The sequence below is a fragment of the Monodelphis domestica genome, chromosome 2 (genome assembly GCF_027887165.1).
Source record: "Monodelphis domestica isolate mMonDom1 chromosome 2, mMonDom1.pri, whole genome shotgun sequence".
Taxonomy (NCBI): Eukaryota; Metazoa; Chordata; class Mammalia; order Didelphimorphia; family Didelphidae; genus Monodelphis; species Monodelphis domestica.
Genome location: NC_077228.1, coordinates 357,380,824 through 357,399,192, shown reverse-complemented (window position 1 = coordinate 357,399,192; position 18,369 = coordinate 357,380,824). Strand labels below are relative to the sequence as shown.

Sequence of the window (18,369 nt, the reverse complement as noted above, 5' to 3'; positions counted from 1 at the left end):
CAGAACCTGCCTGAATCACAATGTGGCTTCCGACCAGATCGCAGCACCATCGACATGGTCTTCACGGTGAGGCAAATGCAGGAAAAATGCCTTGAGCAGAACCTGAGTCTCTACATTGTCTTCATAGACCTGACAAAGGCGTTCGACACAGTGAATAGGGACACATTGTGGGTGATCCTTAGCAAGCTCGGTTGCCCAGCAAAATTCGTCAAACTGATCCAGCTCTTTCATGTCGACATGACAAGGGAAGTCCTATCTGGTGGAGAGACTTGAGATCGCTTCAACATCTCCAATGGCATGAAACAAGGCTGTGTCCTCCCTCCGGTACTATTCAACCTATACTTCACCCAAGTATTACGACATGCTGTGATGGATCTAGACCTGGGCGTCTACATCAAATACCGCCTGGATGGCTCACTATTCTACCTTCGTTGCCTGACTGCAAAAACATAGACAACAGAGAGACTCATCCTGGAAGCTCTCTTTGCAGATGACTGTGCTCTCATGGTCCACCAAGAAAATCATCTCCAAACCATTGTGGACAGGTTCTCCACCGCAACAAAACTGTTTGGCCTGACTATCAGCCTCAGCAAAACAGAGGTGCTGTTCCAACCTGCACCAGGGAGGCCAACCAACCAGCCCTGCATTACAATCGACATCATACAGCTTTCTAACATCAACATTTTCAAGTATCTGGGCAGCACCATCGCCAACGACGGGTCCCTAGACCATGAGATTAATGCCAGGATCCAAAAGGCCAGCCAGGCACTCGGGCGGCTGCACTCCAAAGTCCTCCAACACAGCGGTGTAAGCACTGCGATGAAGCTCAAAGTGTACAACTCAGTGGTCCTCAGCTCGCTCCTGTAGGTTGCGAGACATGGACACTGTACCAGAAGCACATGAAGCAGTTGGAGCAATTCCACCAACGCTCTCTCCGGTCAATCATGAGGATCCGATGGCAGGACCGAATCACTAACCAGGAAGTTCTCAACAGAGCCAATTCCACCAGCATTGAAGTCATGGTCCTTAAAACCCAGCTACAATGGTCTGGACACGTCATCCACATGGACCCACAGCGAATACCAAGACAGGTATTCTATGGTCAACTGTCAGCTGGACTCAGGAAACAAGGCCGACCAAAGAAAAGATTCGAGGATCAGCTAAAGTCCAACTTGAAGTGGGCTGGTATTACACCAAAGCAACTAGAACTCGCTGCCTCTGACAGAAGCAGCTGGAGAACCCACATTAACCATGCTGCCACCACCTTTGAAGATGAGCGACGTCGACGTCTTGCCGCTGCGTGTGAACATGACACCAGGCTACAACCGCACCTCCTGTAAGAACTGGCATCCCATGCCCCATGTGCCACAGACTCTGCGCCTCAGCCTTTGGACTCCAAAGCCACACGAGGGTACACCGTAGATGAAACTGCACAAAGACAATAGTCATTCTCGGTTACCGAGATACTACCACTAACTAAATGTGTTTGTGTTTAGATATTATGTATGTATGTATGTATGTATGTATGTATATGTATGTGTATTGTAATATAGAGTTTAGAAAAGCTAATAAAATTTCCCTAAGTTGGGTCCTTTTCTATACTTTTTTCCTTTGTATTTAAAAAATATTTTATTGATCTCTTTTTTTTAATATTTATATTACTATGTACCCACTTATCCACCCACCTACCAACCTCTGAAAACATTCTTTACCCTTATAAAATATGCCTGCAGTTTACATATATATATATATATATATATATATATATATATATATATATATATATATATATATATATATAGTCTAGTAAGGCATAAAAGTTAAAATGGATAGTTTTGACTAAATTACTTCTAAGATCCCTTCCAGCTCTAGACTGATGAAGACTATGATAGAGAATCCACATGAAACATCCTTTATGAAAATGACAAACACTTTTGATTTTTCCCCTTCTTATGTCTCAATTTATTTTAATTATCAGATTCTCATCCATAAGTCAAGTATTTCTCACCCAACATTATTTTTGTTGATGTGTCTACCAAGAAACCTTATATCTCCTTCACACATACGGGTGCCATCTTGTTAGAGGCAGGCAATAAGGGAAGAGAAAAGGAAAGGGAAATAATTGAGTTTTGAGCTAAGACTTAAAGGAAGCCAGAGGATAGAGGATAGAGGGAGAGGACTCCAGGCAGGGAAGACATCCTGTGAAAAGACTCCTTTGTGAGGAAGTAGCAAAAAGGGCCATGTTGGATTATAGAAGACATGGTGGTAGGTAAAGTACAATAAGACTAAAAGGAGAAAGGGGCCAAGTGGTGAAAGAAGTTTTTTAAAGGGAGCCCTTAGAGTAGAGATTGTTTAAAGTGTCCTCCATATTAAACTATCCCCAAACAATAAGCATAAGCTGTGGGCTGCTGTAAGCTGTTGCTACCTTTTCTAAATGCCCTTTGCTCACTAGAGATAATGTCTATAATTTTCAAATATAGAATCATAGAATCATAGGTTTAGAACTGGAAAGGACCTGAAAAGCCATCAAATCCAACCCTTTCATTTTACAGATGAGGAAATTCATGCTCTGCTTATTTGAGTGACATGCTTAGAGTCACCTAGTAAGTATTGGAGGTAGGATTTGAAACCAGATTTTCCTGACTCCCCAGTCTAGTTTCACTGTACAAGGCACCATAATACCAGAATCCAAATGTGGTAGCTCCAGTGTTACTGAAGGACATCAAGGACAATGATTATGGTAATAATGATATCGCTAACACTCATATGGTGCTTTAAGGTTTGTAGAGTACTGTAAGTAAGGTATCTTATTTGTTCCTCACAATAGCCCTGAGTGCTAGTATCATTCCCATTTTATAGATGAGGAAACTGAGGCTGAGAGGTTAAGTGGGTTTCTCAGGGTCATGGGATTTGAACTCAAGTCTTCATGGTTCTAGGGCCACTGCACTTTCCCATTATATATCACCTATCTGCTGTTGTTAACATTTCATTTCCATTTTACCTTTTTTTCCCCCTACAAGTTTAAACCTTAAATGCTCTTGGATATGATCTAGTTTATTTATGTCTCCTGTCAAGCTTTATATAAACTCATTTTTCTCTCTACTTCTTTTCCCTGGCTCAGCATTGTTCACTGTTCCCCACCCATCTCCTCCATAAAGATTTTACAGATGAGTTCATATTCTAAGCTGATGTTGTCTTTAATTTTCATATCTCTACTAAGCAAACGGATCCAGTACTTCCTACCTGAAAGCATTTCTAGACAATTACCTTATATCAATTAAACTTTCAAAGGAAATAGTTATGGTCTCTATTGAAACTTTCTCCAATTTATTGGTGTCAGTAACTATTTGAATTGATCAGCTTGAAGCTGCTTTTATTATATGTCGTATCTTCTAATTTGATGTTGATTCTGATACTCGCTTTAACCTATTCTTGGTTGTTTTGGGGGGTTTTTTTTGGACAAAACACAGACAACACATTCATTCGTTAAGTGACATCTCACTTGTATTCAGTTGTGTCCTACTTGTTAATATGAATAACAATTCCACTTTTTGTGATATTCACTATTTACCTGGTGACCACCTCCCAAGCCTCTTCTTGAAGAAAGCATAGATATGAGTCTTCTTCCTAGTCCATTGGTTTTAGAGCTATCCTCTTTTATCTCTTAACCCTAAGCTATATTTTCTAGTTCCCTCCCTTTTCTTCCTTCATGCCTACTTATCTCTGTAAGTCATTAAGTGTTAAAGCACATGTTTGATTTAACTAGTTGGGGCTTTTTGAATTCTCCAAAATTTCTCTCCCACAAGTTACAATTCGTGTGTATGTGTGTGCATACACTTTATGGTTCTCATAAAATAAAATTTATTTTTGCCTATGGATAAACAATAAAATGAATACAGTCTATTCTTTTATTTACCTCTATAACAATAGTCTATTAGTCGTTCTTGCCTACATCCTTGGGAATTCCTTCTTATCTTCTGGTCCAGTTGAGAATGAGAGTATCAGTGAAGATATGATTCATTTCCTCAACTCTGTAGACTGTGTCATTGAGCAAAGATCTCACATTTAGAGTACCGACAGTACTACCATCTTTTCAGCCTCTGTGTCACCATCATTAAACAAACAAAGGCATTTTAAATGGGACTTTTTCTTTGTTCTATGAGCTGCTTTGGAAGAAAAATTCATCATTTAGTGGTGGTATCTCATTGTCTCAGTAGTAAATTATTTTCATAAAGTTCACTTATAAATAGTTCATTTATTGGCCAAGCCTTTAGTGCTGAGTATCTTTCGTTGCACCTTATGGATAGTGTTCCATCCCTCTTCTCCATGCCTTGACATAGATGGTCCTCTTGGCTCTAAAATGCAAACCTCCTTCATCCTTCTTAACAAGGTCCCTAGCATCCTTCATGTATCATCTCCTATACCAAGGTTTTCCTGATTTACTAATTGTTAATTTTTTTTCCTCTTGAAAATACTTTATATCTACTTATCTCTCTTTTGCTTGTAATGGAGTTTTCCAGGGACTGACTATACTCACTGTTGGTCATTCATAAGCTTGCTACTTGACACATGGCCATATTAATTCTAATCCTCAATTCTAGGGTAGCTCCTACCCCAGGGATTAATTTGTATATTTGTTGTTTAATAAAATTAGAATAGCTTCCTCATTAATCAATTAGTTTAGACATCTCATCTCAATTTTTTAACACTTTTCCTCATAAGCAATTGCTAATATGTAGAAAAACCCCTAATATCCTAGGAATAAATCAATATTGAGGTTACTGGCTGTTTATTAATATGTAATCAATAATAATTAAAAAACATAAACATTTACAATATTTTAGCTATAAGAAAGTCCACAGAGTTACTTTTAGCCATTATCATAATGGCAGATTACTTCTCCTTACTTCTGGAAACATAGTTCCATCATTCAGTCCATTTGGAGAGCAAAGCAGTCTCTTATCACAAATTCTCTTCATCATCTTTACAAGCTAAAGGTTAAAACATCTCCACCAGGAAAGAAGATCCTTTCATCTCTTCTCTTTCTTCTCTAGCTCCTTTACAGCCATGACAAGAAAAGATTCTTCAGTTTTCCCTCAGTTGTTACTCAATCTCTTTTCCAGACTAACTATTTATAAAATTCTATATAAAATAACGGTTGAAACCATTATCCCATGAAAGAAGCTTTTTTTACCCTCTTTCTCTTTATCTCTCCTCCACAATTTCTTTCACACTCTTTCAAATTGACTACTCAATTTCTTAAAAACTGCTGTGAATAAACTCCCATAGAATTAAAACCTTTACTCTCAAGAATTCTAAATTCTCAGTAGCTATGTGGGAAAATGCTCAGTCACTGATAATGAAAGAAATGCAAATTAGACAACTCTGAGGTACCTCCTCACACCTATCAGTTGGTGGAGTTGTAAATCATTCCGGAAATCAGTTTAAAAGGACTCTGATCCAGCAGTACTGCTGCTACATCTGACCTCAAGGTAATCAAAGAAAAAGAAAAAGGATCCTCATAGGTTGAAAAATATTTATAGCAGCTTTTTGTTGTAGCAAAAAAAAAAATTGGACATTGAGGGGATACCCATCATTTGGGAAATGGCTGAACAAGTTATGTATATGAATGTTATGGAATAATAAGAAATAAGGGAAGGCAGGTTTCAGAAAAACCTGAAAAGAATTATATGAAATGATTCAGAGTGAAGTGAGCAGAACCAGGAGAATATTTTATGCAATAACAGCTCTATTATAAAGATAATCACCTTTGAAAGATGTGCTAATTAATCAATACAGTGACCACCAAAATTCCAGAGGACTAATGAAACATGCTATCCACCTCTAAACAGAGGGCCACTGAACTTAGGGTGCAAATTAAGAATGTCTTCTTTCTTTTTTCTTTTTTTCTTTTTGAGGGGAGAGGTTAATGAATAATAATGGAAATATATTTTGCATGACTACATATATATTTGTAGTTTGGGATTTTTTCCCCTTGCCTTTTCAATAGGTGGGGGAAAAGGAGAGAATTCAAAACTGAAAATTTTAAGAAAAGAAAAGAAACTGTATAAAAGAAAACAAAAACCTATTAATTTATAAGTTTCCCTAGTCTGTAGGAAAGGCTTGTAAAATGAATTCTATCCCTCCTGAAACTACTTTGTATTCACTCAATTTATATACTCAAATGGATCTGTAATCTCATTGATTGGGTATTTACCTCTACTGAGTCAGATCACAAATCCATTAATCCCTGCCTATTCTGATTCATGTCTTCTGATATGTTTGTCACTGAGTCCACCCAGGGGGCTATAGGCCTTCCTCATTTTCTTCTGACATCATAAAGGTACCTCTAATAGAGTAACTTTGCGTGTCCATTTGTGTTCCCTTTTTCTCACCACATAACTCATAGTTTCTTTCTCTAATATAATTCTTTGATAACATTCTTTATTTCTGTTATGTTAGGGAGTTCCTCATTGGTTATATATTGCAGCCAACTCAAACCCATGCTATGCTTTTCCACTGTCCTCTGTGTGATTATCATTAATTTTTTTTTAATTACATCTTTTGCTTTGTTTTCTTCATAGGATAAATTCTTAAGGATAAAGACTGTTTTTGTGGTTTCTGACTCTTACTGAATTAAACCCTTTGGAATTTCATCCTAATTTTTTACATTAGTTTGAATTACTGAGAAAAGAGTACAACATTCCTCAGTTGCCATTGCCCTCTTCCTTCCCTCCACCCTCAAGTTATCTGGCTAAAGAAGTCATTTATTCTCTTCTTTAATTAAAATATTCCTTTTGATGCCCCTGGCTTTTTCCATCATCTGTCCATCAGTGAACCAACACCCCAAAAGTGTGCTCATTATCTCACTAGTTCGGTTTTAAAGTTTACATTTCAGACATAAAATAGCCTTTTCATGTTGTCACTAGAAGTTATGTGTTATGTAGTTGTGTTTTTTTCCAATAGCACATCTTCATTATAGTTAAAATTATATTTTATATATTATTAGCTTTTATTTAGTTTTTTAGAAGCTAAGTAAGATTTTTAACCTGAAATCTTGGGGCTGGCACTTTTAAGAGAATAAACCTCAGAACACACTATTAGATTCACAGGCTGTTCCAAAGCAGCCTATTTTCAGTCAATCTTTAGTATATTTGAATACAAATGTTGCTTTATGATTTCACTGCCATATGTTCTGAGGGAAGATGGGTTGAGGAGAGAGCAGTTCCATAAATGAGTCCTTGTGGGGGAAGAGAAGCAGAGCCACCTTGCAAATAGCTTTTTGCCCACATGCCTGAGGCCATTGACAATTTGGGGTGGACTAGTAGCAAAGAATATTCCTTTTATGTCGTTTATTACCTGCATGTTAGGCTAGGCAGCAAGGGGGAAGGGCACAAGTTGGATTATGCAAGTAGATATTTATAAAAAACAAAACAAAACTGAGCTCTTGCTTACTTGATCCTCAGCTCAAGAAAACCAAAAGAAGGAGGTATATGCTTTAAGAAAGCAGCCTATTTTTCTAAATCAAGAGAATAAAGTCTTCATAAAAAATGGTATCCAGATGGTCAATTCAGACATACTGTGTAATGCTATAATTTTTCCTCCTAGTTAAAAGGCTAGCCACTGAGAACCTGGACCACATTGTAAAAGCCTGCCAAGCAGGGTCAGGAGGAGAGCCTGCCACCCAGCTGACTTCCGTGTTTAGGTAACTGGAAAATATGCCAACTGGCAAGGAAACTATTGCAAGCCATTTGACAGCCAACATGTTTTTTAAATAACTAATTATCCCAAACATAATGTGTTACTATTTGTTTATAGTATTTCAATTGTTGTCTTCTCGGCAGCTTTATTACCCTGTATTTTTGTTTTAAAGGCAAGGAAAAGGTACCTGAACCGACTTTAGATTACCTGTGGATTTTGTAGAGAAGAGATGCTGACATGGGTTAGGCGGGAGCAGGGGGGGAAGCTGCAGTCATGATGACAGGTGCACAGACTTTAGGAGCTGGGTAAATAGGACCCTGAGGATCAAAAATAGGAGTCTGGAACCTTTTACTATACACCCTTTAGTGGGAACACATAGAAAACTCCATTTCTCTTTCCTGCACAATCTGTTGAACACAGATTAAGATAATTCATGTTTTTTAAAAAGTTTGATGCTTTTGGTTTTGCATTACTGTCATTTCCAAATATATATCTCTTCCCCTCCTTCTCTACCCACTGGGCTTTCTCTTGTGAATAGTGAAGACAAACAGGCAACCTCATCACCTCAGTCTGACAGCATATGCACATCCATGGCCTCCCAGCTCTCCCTCTGAACGAGCCAGGTGCATTTCTGCATCTAGTTTCCAGGTGATTGTAATTACCTGGAGTTGAGTTTTACCTGCACCCTTTGTTTATATGGAACTTTTTCAGTTTACAAAGTGCTTTCCTCTCAGTAAGCCTGCAAACTAGGCAGAGCAGATATTATCATCTCCCTTTTACAGAGGATGAAACTAAGGCAAAGGCAAGTTGTGATTTGTCCACTATTCCATTGCTATTAAATGTCAAAGTTGGTACTGAGACACTGATTTTTTTCCCCTCCTTTTTTGGGAACCCTTACCTTCTATCTTAGAATTGCTCCTAAGATTGAGTTCCAAGGCAAAATGGTAAAGCCTAATTAATTGGAGTTAAGTACTTTCCAAGGTCACACAGCTAGGAAGTATCTGAGGCCAAATTTGAATCCAGGGTCTCTCATCTCCAAGCCTAGCTCTCTATCCACTAAGCCACCTAGCTTCCCCCAGACACTGGTTTCTTGATCGCAAGGCTAAAAATTTTTCCCCCCTCTCTCTTTGAGCATATGCCTGTTCAGTGAATTAAAATGAGTTCACAAGTATGGTATTGCTTAAGCTCTTTCTCACCATATAGCCTTCAGTTTCTCATATCTCTTGACCAGTGGTCTGCTCTGGATTTAATATGATTGATAATCTTGGAATTTATCAAACTAAAAATGTAGAATTTCTGGAAAAATATAAATTAGGGGAAAGGAGAGGTTCTGTTTCTTTGTTTTTTTTTAATCATGTGTTTATTGTTTTTGTACAATGTAGCATGTTGGAATGTTTTGTTTTGAAAGGAAAATGATTATATGTTATTAATTTTTGACAGAGTCTTTCAACATAAACATAAAGGCACAGTAAAAAATTTTCAATGCAGATTTTTTTCCCCTCTTTCACTTGAGAGAGGGAGATTGGGAACAATGAAAAACTTTAGGAGTAAATGGAAAATTTTCCTAAAATATCCTTCATACTTTTTCTTCTTTAATCCCCACCTACACCAGAAGGCTTGTTGTTTTTGATTATTATTGTTCCTATATGTACAATTGCCCTTTAATGAGGAGAAAAATAATCTGTACTTCTCTTAAGTATATTTCTAGTAAAATTCCTAGAGTATCCATCTAGGAGTGGTCTTCTAAAAGTGTTCAAGTTACAATGTAGGTAACTGGTAAGCAGAAACTGGCCTGAACAATAGCACCAAAGAGGTAATCCTAAGTATTGCTATTTTATTTTTAGGCAGTTTGTCCAAGACTACAGTATGATATATGAGCAACAAGTTTATAACATCTTAGAAAAGGTGGCAGAATTAGACCAGCAGATTGTTACCGGTTTGATTTCCACACTCACTCAGTGCCTGAAGGACTCTGAACTTAAACAAGGCCTTGGCAGAAATATTGCACAAAGGTATGTCTTATAATTTTATTTTGGTCTTTGGGACGATAATAAAACCTACATTCATTACAAGTTTCTATAGTATAAATTTGTACAGTTGTGCTTGTGAACTGTTATGTGTTGAGCAGAATCTTTTAAATGATGAAAGTTTTCTCAATTTGAGCATGCATAAAGCAGTGAGATTTATTTTTTTAACATAATTACCAAAAATTACACTTCCAAATGAGTGTCATCTGTTTCAAACTGGGTACATTTGGAAGCTACACACTCATTAAACGCTGCTGCTATTACTTAGAACATTTTTGCAAGTTCTTTTTTGGAATTACCTTTAGAACCTATAGTGTTACATTCTTTTACAGTATCTAGCCACATCAATGGAAAACCAGGGACCTTTGAGAGTAGAATGGAGTTTTATAAATGGCCGAGTCATTTGACACAAAGTCTAGGGAATATTGAGGTCAGTGGCCAAGTTATCTCCTGGAGAGGGTGAGGCTAAGCAGGGGGCCCAACGTCACGTGATTGTGAAGCAATGAGGTCGCTTTTTCACTTCCCTACGGAGCTGAGTCTGAAGGCAAACTCTCAGTATTTTGAGTCTGTGGACAGAGCATTAGCCATAGGTGGTTAGTCGTCTACACCGACTGCTTTGTAGAACACATTGGAGTCTCCCCGGGAGCAGACAAAGACCTCCAAGCTCACATCGATTCTGAAGGCCCCATCGGAAAACACAGTTTTACATAGGAGGAAACTCTGGCCTGGGGAGCTTAGGTGGGAGCAAGTTAAAGAGCCAGAATGAGAACCAACCCAGGCCCTCTGATCTGTACAAGTTAAATTAATGTCCAGTAGTTCAAGTATTGAACCGCCCACTGCACCAAACCACCAAGACCAGAAGGAAAGAGGGCTAAGCACGGAACTCCGCCCCATTTATCACAGGAAGTGAGTGGGCTCCTGGGTAATGTAGTTCAAAGATACAAGACTTCTAATTACACGGATTCTATACCTGGTATTCATCTGTATCCATCCAAATGTTTGTTTTAAAAAAAGTCACCTTTATAGCCATGGCAACTGTGTATTCCTACATATGAGCATGTATGTAACAATTTTCTATTTTAAATGACCATTAAAGTGGCTTTTAACAATGTTAAATGGCAATAATATAATTTCATTGATCCATGTTGTCGTAGAAAAGGCGCCGTGTTGAGAATCCCGTGAGCTGGTTTCAGACCTTTGCCTGTAGTTGCTGTCTTCCTTCAAGGCTCGTCTCCAGCCCTCACAGCCTGGGCTCTTGCATGATGCCTCCCTCTGAGAGGCCCTTCCCCTGGGTACAGCTCATACATGCGTCTTCTGTATGAGCATGTGAGGTCCTTGAGGTCGAGGACTGTGTTCGGAGCTTCCTTTGGCCCAGGGCTCAGGACAACGTCTGGCCTTTATTCAGCGAGGACTTGTTCCCTGGCTCTGCCCTTTGACTTTCTCTGTGCCTTTTGGACAAATCATTTCACTGGCGTCGTCAGGCCCCAGTTTCTTCATCTGTAAATCTGTTACAGTTAAGTGAGTTTGGGTGACTTCTAAGTCCCCTTCCAACCCTAAACATGAGATTCCACGATACTTCTTTTTATATGTTAATTTGTAGCTCAAACTTCATGTCGGAATTTTATAAGCCAAATGAAGAAGCTCTCAGTAATTATTCTGTCTTTAATTATTTAATTTTTTTTAAATAAAGAAAAGTTAGAGGTAAAAAAAAATTACTTATTAAAAAGCTTCTTTCAGGAGGAATGGCCTATGATTTGATAGCAATAACTATTTATTCAATGTGTTTGAAATAAATCATGTTCCTAGAATGATCGTTTAAAAACATTTTATAAACTAATGAAGTTTTCTTATCTAAGATGGCAGAGAAGAGCATGGAGTATATAGAAAGATCATAATGAAATCCTCCAATTTATCTTCCTATTACCATTTGTGCTTGTTATACCAAAAACTCGCCATTTGATTTTTATACCTTTTTTATCCACTTAATAAGAATTAAATGATGGATGTTATTACCTATTTAAATCCCCCGACTCTTCAACGCCATATTATTTAAGTAGATTAATGAAATTTTACTGGTCACTTTGTAACTCTGATTTCATTAAGGGCCACTCTAAGCCAAACCAATAACCGTCCAGTAGTTCTACTGGCCTTAATTATAACAAAACAGTAAATATGGATTCCAAAGAAGTCTTTGCTTTTCCTGCATCTCTTGTTGCATTCATTTTTCACAGGATCTCTATTTAGAGGTACTTTTAAATGGAATAGGAGGCACATCATTTATTTTCTTCTTTTTTTTGTTTTTAACAGGGAAGCCTATGGTCGACTTTTATCCCTCCTAGGACAACCAGGTCAAGAGGAGAGACTGAAACTGGAAAATGAGAACACTTAGTGTGCTCTTTGTGACTGGCACTTTGCTTTGAGGACTTCAGCATGCTGTTGCTGCTTAAAGCCACAATTTACTATTTGCACTTTCTAAACTCCTACTTTTCTGAGCTGGATAATCTTCTAATGAAGTGTTAAAAATAAAAATGTTTCTAGAATTGTCTTCATATAACTCTACAATTCCATAAAGTACCTCACTGAGGAAGTAGAAATTGGTTCACTGGGCAAAGCTTTGCAGTAAATGCTTTTAAGAATTAGGTAAGGGGAATGAAAAAGAGCCATTTCTAACAGTATTTTGCACCTCTACTGAAATAATAAGCAGGCTGTTCTTTGGGAGCTAAATTCTTGCTGTATGCCAAACACTGGGATTGGTGATCATCGTTAGTTCCCTGTAGGATATTTCCCATAGAAATAATTCAGTGTTTGAGGCTGATATTTCCTGGACATCTTTTGTAATTTATATTTAAATATGCCACGTATTGAGCCTTTTAGATCCAACAGTGGAGGTCTATTTTTCTTCAGTCAAGGTCGTCAAACACAATCCATTTTCAGCCAGAGAAAGAACATAGGTGACTATAATTTAAATAAATAGATAATCCTTATTTATTGAGATAAAATATTTTTTGCCTTTCATTTCAACCACCTACCTGTAGCCTTTTTATTGGTCACAATCAACACAAATGGATTAAGTGCTCAATGTGACCAGAATATAGGCAATAGCTAGAGGAGGAAGGGGAGACACTAGGGCCAAGGCCAATCCATAATCTGGGTACTCGGACCTGAGCAAAACAGTAGCATCTTTGAGAAGCAGATATTCTAAGATCAGCACACTGCGAAGGACATGAGGAAATTGTCTCAGGGGTCCTTATTCAGGTTCACACTAAAAGAGACTCATCTAAGTCTTCAGGGAGAGTGTTTGTGTTCTCACCAACCAGTGTCGTCGTACTCTAGCATATCATCAGAAACTCTCCTGCTACCCTTTGTCCTTTTACTTATGAAAGTCTAGCTTGTGTAGCCACCCCACCGCACATGGAGGATCTCTGAGAAATGGGACAGAATCTTGATGGGGCTGGCATGGGATGGCCAAACAAGTTAGCTTTCATGAATTAAGAAATCAGAAGTAATAGGATAAAGAAAAACATTTTTTAAAGAAATCAGAAGTAATAAAATTAAGAAAAACACTTTTTTAAAGAAATCAGAAGTAATAAAATTAAGAAAAAACATTTTTTTAAAGAAATCAGAAGTAATAGGATGAAGAAAAACATTTTTTAAAGAAATCAGAAGTAATAGAATTAAGAAAAAAAAATTTCCCCCTGAAGAGACAAAGATTCTTGTCTTGTAAGAAATGCAACTGAGGGAATTAAACTCATCATTTTGGAAGAGTCCATGAGAGAGACTTTGAGAGAATTGAGTTTAAATCTTTATTTCACAGAGGAGATATCGTGAAAAGAATTCCTGGGAGATTTAAACTCCCATCTCGAGAAAGCAAGAACCCTTGGACCAAGGAGTCAGCAGTTGCAGCCAAGAGTTGTTTCTGATTTTGACCTTTCTCACATTCATTGCTGAAAATGGTCCTTTCTGTCTTTGCATTATGGATTACTGCTAATAAATCATGTAGCCAGTCACCGATGTTTCTCCAAGTCTGTGAGACCAGTTTGAGGCAGGAGAGAATGTTTATGGAGAAATAGGTTTTCCAGTTTTTATATACCGTGGTGGGGGCTCGGCTAGTTAATGAAATCATTTCTATATTCTTGGGAATTCCGGAGGCAGTATCAGAATGTAACTTGTTTTGCCTTTGAATTGGACCTAAGAGATTTCCTAAGGTAGCAAATAAAGCACTAGGCTGAGAGGAAGGGATGTGTTTTGGCTTGAGAGATATCGAGAGGCGTTCTCGTTCTCACAAGCCCTCATTAATAGGGAAATTCCTACACGTTGGCTTAGCAAAATTTAGACGCAGGAGTGATCTTATCCCTGTTACATCCAGCTTGTAGCATGAAGCCTCCTCTAAATTATGTGGTTCTTGTTATAGGCAGGGTAACACACTGTACATTGATAACAAGAATAATAATAGCATTTACAGAGTAAATTCTCTATATAGTGAAAATACACGTATCTTGTTTGATACGTAAATGACCTTTTTTATTATCCTTATTTTATAGAGAAACCAGAGCTAAAAGGGATTAGTAAATTCCAGCTAGTAAATTCCATTCGGAAGGTCTTGAAATCAGGTCTTCTTGGCTCTGTATCCTGCACTGTAGCCCATCTAATTAGCTCTTGGTCCAGATTGAATGATCCTGGTTATTTTTATTTTTTGTCATGAGCCTTATTTCCTCATTCCATCGTTTATTCTTTCTCCCCAGTCTCTAGTCTTATCCTGGATCTAGTGTTCTACCAAAGAGAATAGATAGGTCCATTATAATTTGAGATTCTTAGATGAAAAGTCATTTATTAGTTATAGGATAATGAATAAATCTATGAGATTTTCCTTTTTGGAGAAAAAAAAAACTAGTAGAGTATTAAGGGAGCAGTAGTATGTTTGAAATATTCCAGGCTGAAAAGGAAATTAATAGTAAAGTTTATCCGGAGCAGCAAGCTAGTGGTACCCTGGACTGGTGCGCATAATACACACGCTCACTCATTCACACGCCCCCTTTCTTGGTTCACCAAGTCCAAAGAAGCATCTGTACTGCTTCTAAGCGGCTCTTGCTTCAGCACATGTCATTAAAGCATCCTTGGGCGACTTGATTGCTTAGAGTGTACAATTGTTATTTTTCCGTTATAAAACTGACTTATTGAACCTGGGTTGGGCTGCCTGGTAAGTTCTAGCACCTGAGAGCATTTCAGGCTGTTGGAAGAGTCTTGTTTTTTGTTTGTTTTGTTTTTTTAACCTTTTACCTTCTTGTCTTGTAGTCAATGCTGTGTATTGGTTCCAAGGCAGAAGAGCGGTAAGGGTAGGCAATGGGGGTCAAGTGACTTGCCCAGGGTCACACATGTGGGAAGTGTCTGAGGTCAGATTTGAACCCAGGACCTCCCATCTCTAGGTCTGACTCTCAATCCACTGAGTTACCCAGCTGCCCCCCAAAAGGCTTGTTTTTAAAAGGTTTGTAGGAATTGCATCTTCTGTTTGAGGACTATAAAGAGTTGTTATTAGGACTTCCGGTCAAGATGGCGGTGTAGAAGCAGCGAAAGTTCAGACCTCCGAAACCCTTCCCTACCTATCGCAAACAAAGTGCTCCTAGGCCACCGAAATTCAAGCTGAACAACAGGATAGACCTGGGGAAACCTCCTCCTGGACCTGGATCAAAAGGTACCGCACCCCAAAAGCCAGAACCCTAGATCACTCGGATCTAAGGGGTAGACAGAAAGAAGGTCCCAGGACCCATCCCCCCCAACCCAGAGTGCTGAGCCCACGGCAGCAGCGGGAACCTCAGGGCTCTGAGGACTCACCTTGAAAGCAACCCGAGCCAGTCTCCGGGGCACCCAACACAGACGGCAGGGAAGCATAGAGAGAAGGGGGAAGCCTGTGGCCTCCTGGCTGGGTTCTTCCCTCTGGGTCTCGGGGGAGGTCCCAGCTTCGGGGCACCAGCTGAGCCCAATCCCATCGGGAGCCCTCAGAGCTACTGAAAGGACAGAGGGCTCAGGGCTGGCAAAGGGGTGGCTCCGAAGAGCCTACCTTGAAAGTAACCCGGGCCAGTTTCTGGGCACTCAACACAGACTGAGGAAGAGGAGGTTGCTGCTTTTCTCTTTCTTCCTTTTTTTTTTGGCTCCGGGATCATTCGGCCCACACTACCTGAACCTAATCCCATCAGGAGCCATTAGAGTCCAGGCAAGCCACGACCCCTCCCCCCTTAGAGAGCAGGGTCTTCTGAAAGAACCAGCTGAACCTAATCCCATCAGGAGCCCTCAGAGCTACTGAAAGGGCAGAAAACTCAGGGCTGGCAAAGGGGTTGCTCCAAAGAGCTTTCCTTGAAAGTAACTCGGCCAGTCTCTGGGCACTCAACACAGGCTGTGGAAGAGGAGGTGGCTGCTTTTTTTTTTCCCTTCCCTTTTTTGGCTCTGGGATCTTTCGGCCCACACCACCTGAACCTAATCTCATCAGGAGCCCTCAGAGTCCAGGCAAGCCACAACCCCTCCCCCCTTAGAGAGCTGGGTCTTCTGAAAAAACAGAAACCTAGAGGCGAAGTCAAGATGGCAGCCTATAAGGAGCATAGACCTGGCAGCCTGGCTAGAGCTTTAGAGATCGTCCATATCTGCTCCAGCCGTCCAGGAAGTTTAAAACTCAGAATAAACCCATCCCAAATAAGCTGAACTCAATCCCATCAAAAGTCTCCAGAACACAGGGAAGCCCAGGCTCCCCATCCATCCTCACTGACTGCTGAACTTTAAGCCAATCAAAAGCCTCCAGAGGACAGGAAAGCTCAAACCCCCAACAACCCTCCCTCAGAGATTACACCAAGAGATCCTCTGTTAAAGCTCCAAGAGGGGAGACTGATAGAAGTCCCTAAAAAACAGAAAAATGAGAGGAACAAGAGCACAGACAAATACAGGGAGGAAAGAAGGGGTGAATTTGAACAAACAACAGAAACAGAAGAAAGAAACTACAATAGACAGCTACTACTCACCAAATGGAACAGAGGGGGAGAGATCAGCAAACGATAAACCAGAAATCCCAGCAAATTGGATACAGGCTGTGGAAGAACTCAAAACACAGCTAAGAGAGGCTGAAGACAATTGGGAAAAGAACTTAAAAATTAAGATAAGTCATCTGGAAACAGAGGCACTTGAACTAAAACAAGAAAATAGTGTCCTGAAAGCCAAAATCATCCAGCTGGAAAATGAGGCAAAGGAGATGAAAGATGAAGCAAAGGAGATGAAAGACGAGATAAAGAGGATGAAAGACAATCTTCAAAGAAACTCAGACCAGAAGGAAAAAGACGACCAAAAAGCCAAAGATGAAATCCAATCTTTAAGAACCCGAGTAAAACAACTAGAATCAAGTGACCTCACAAGGCAGCAGGACACTATAAGACAAAACAAAAAGAATGAAAAAATTGAGGAAAATGTGAAGCATCTCATTCACAAAACAGACGATTTAGAAAATCGTTCAAGAAGAGACAATTTAAGAATAATTGGACTACCAGAAGACCACGACAAAAGAAAAAGCCTGGACATAATACTAGAGGAAATTATCCAGGAAAACTGTCCCGAAATCCTAGAACAAGAAGGGAAAGTGGAGATTGAAAGAATCCACAGATCACCCCCTGTTTTTAATCCCCAACTGACAACACCAAGAAATGTTATAGCCAAATTCAAAAACAATCAGATAAAAGAACAGGTATTACAAGCTGCCAAAAAGAAACCATTCAGATACCATGGAAACATGGTGAGGATAACACAGGATCTTTCTGTATCCACACTGAAGGACCGAAAGGCATGGAATATGATATTCCAGAAAGCAAGGGAACTAGGCCTACAGCCAAGAATAAAATACCCATCAAAACTGACTATATTCTTACAGGGGAAAATATGGTCATTTAACACAACAGAGGAATTCCAAGCATTCATAAATAAAAGACCAGACCTGAACAGAAAATTTGAAGTCCAACCACAGAATTCAAGAGAATCATCAAAAGGTAATTTAAAAAGAGGGGAAAAACAACAACAACAACAAAGGTTTTTTTTAAGAGACTCAATAAGTTAAAATGATATGTAGCCCTATAAGAAAAGAGGTCATTGGCAACTCTTAAAAACTGTTGCTATCACCTAAGCAGCTAGAAGAACTACACTCAGAGGGAACAGTGACAAACTGTATAGGATGAAAGGACAAGACATAAATAGGTATATAGAGATATGCATGCATAAATACATATACATGTGTATGTATATATATATATATACATGACTAAAGCTAAAAAAGAAAAGAGGTTATGACTAAAAGAAATGGGAAAAGAAACAAATGGGGGTAAATTTTTATGTCACAAAGAAGCTCATGGCGGGAGGGGGGAGAACATCGATACACTGGAAGGGTAAAGAGGTCGGAGATAGGAAATATTCAACTCTTACGTACTTTGAAACTGACCCAAAGAGGGAAGAACAATCCAATCCAATGGGGAAGAGAATAGATTTGCGCCCTATAGAGGAGTAGAAGGGTAAAAAACAGACTGGTGGGGAGGGAAGCAGTACAAGGGAGGGAGAGGGTGGGGGGGGGGAATTTTTAAAAAGACTACAGGGGAAAATAAGGGAGGGAATTAGAAGGGAG

General features: G+C 39.2%; 1 protein-coding gene across 2 annotated transcripts in view; it reads left to right on the top strand.

Annotated features, from left to right (window-relative positions):
- MMS22L (MMS22 like, DNA repair protein) overlaps nucleotides 1–12,268 on the top strand; it is a 154,354-nt gene extending 142,086 nt beyond the window's left edge. For both annotated transcript variants that reach the window (XM_001377373.4, XM_007484352.3), the window contains 3 exons: nucleotides 7,609–7,705; nucleotides 9,546–9,713; nucleotides 12,036–12,268. In XM_001377373.4, coding sequence (XP_001377410.2) covers nucleotides 7,609–7,705; nucleotides 9,546–9,713; nucleotides 12,036–12,117 — 347 coding nt within the window. In that variant the 3' untranslated portion in view covers nucleotides 12,118–12,268. The remainder of the gene's footprint in view (nucleotides 1–7,608; nucleotides 7,706–9,545; nucleotides 9,714–12,035) is intronic.
- Nucleotides 12,269–18,369: the final 6,101 nt, after the last annotated feature.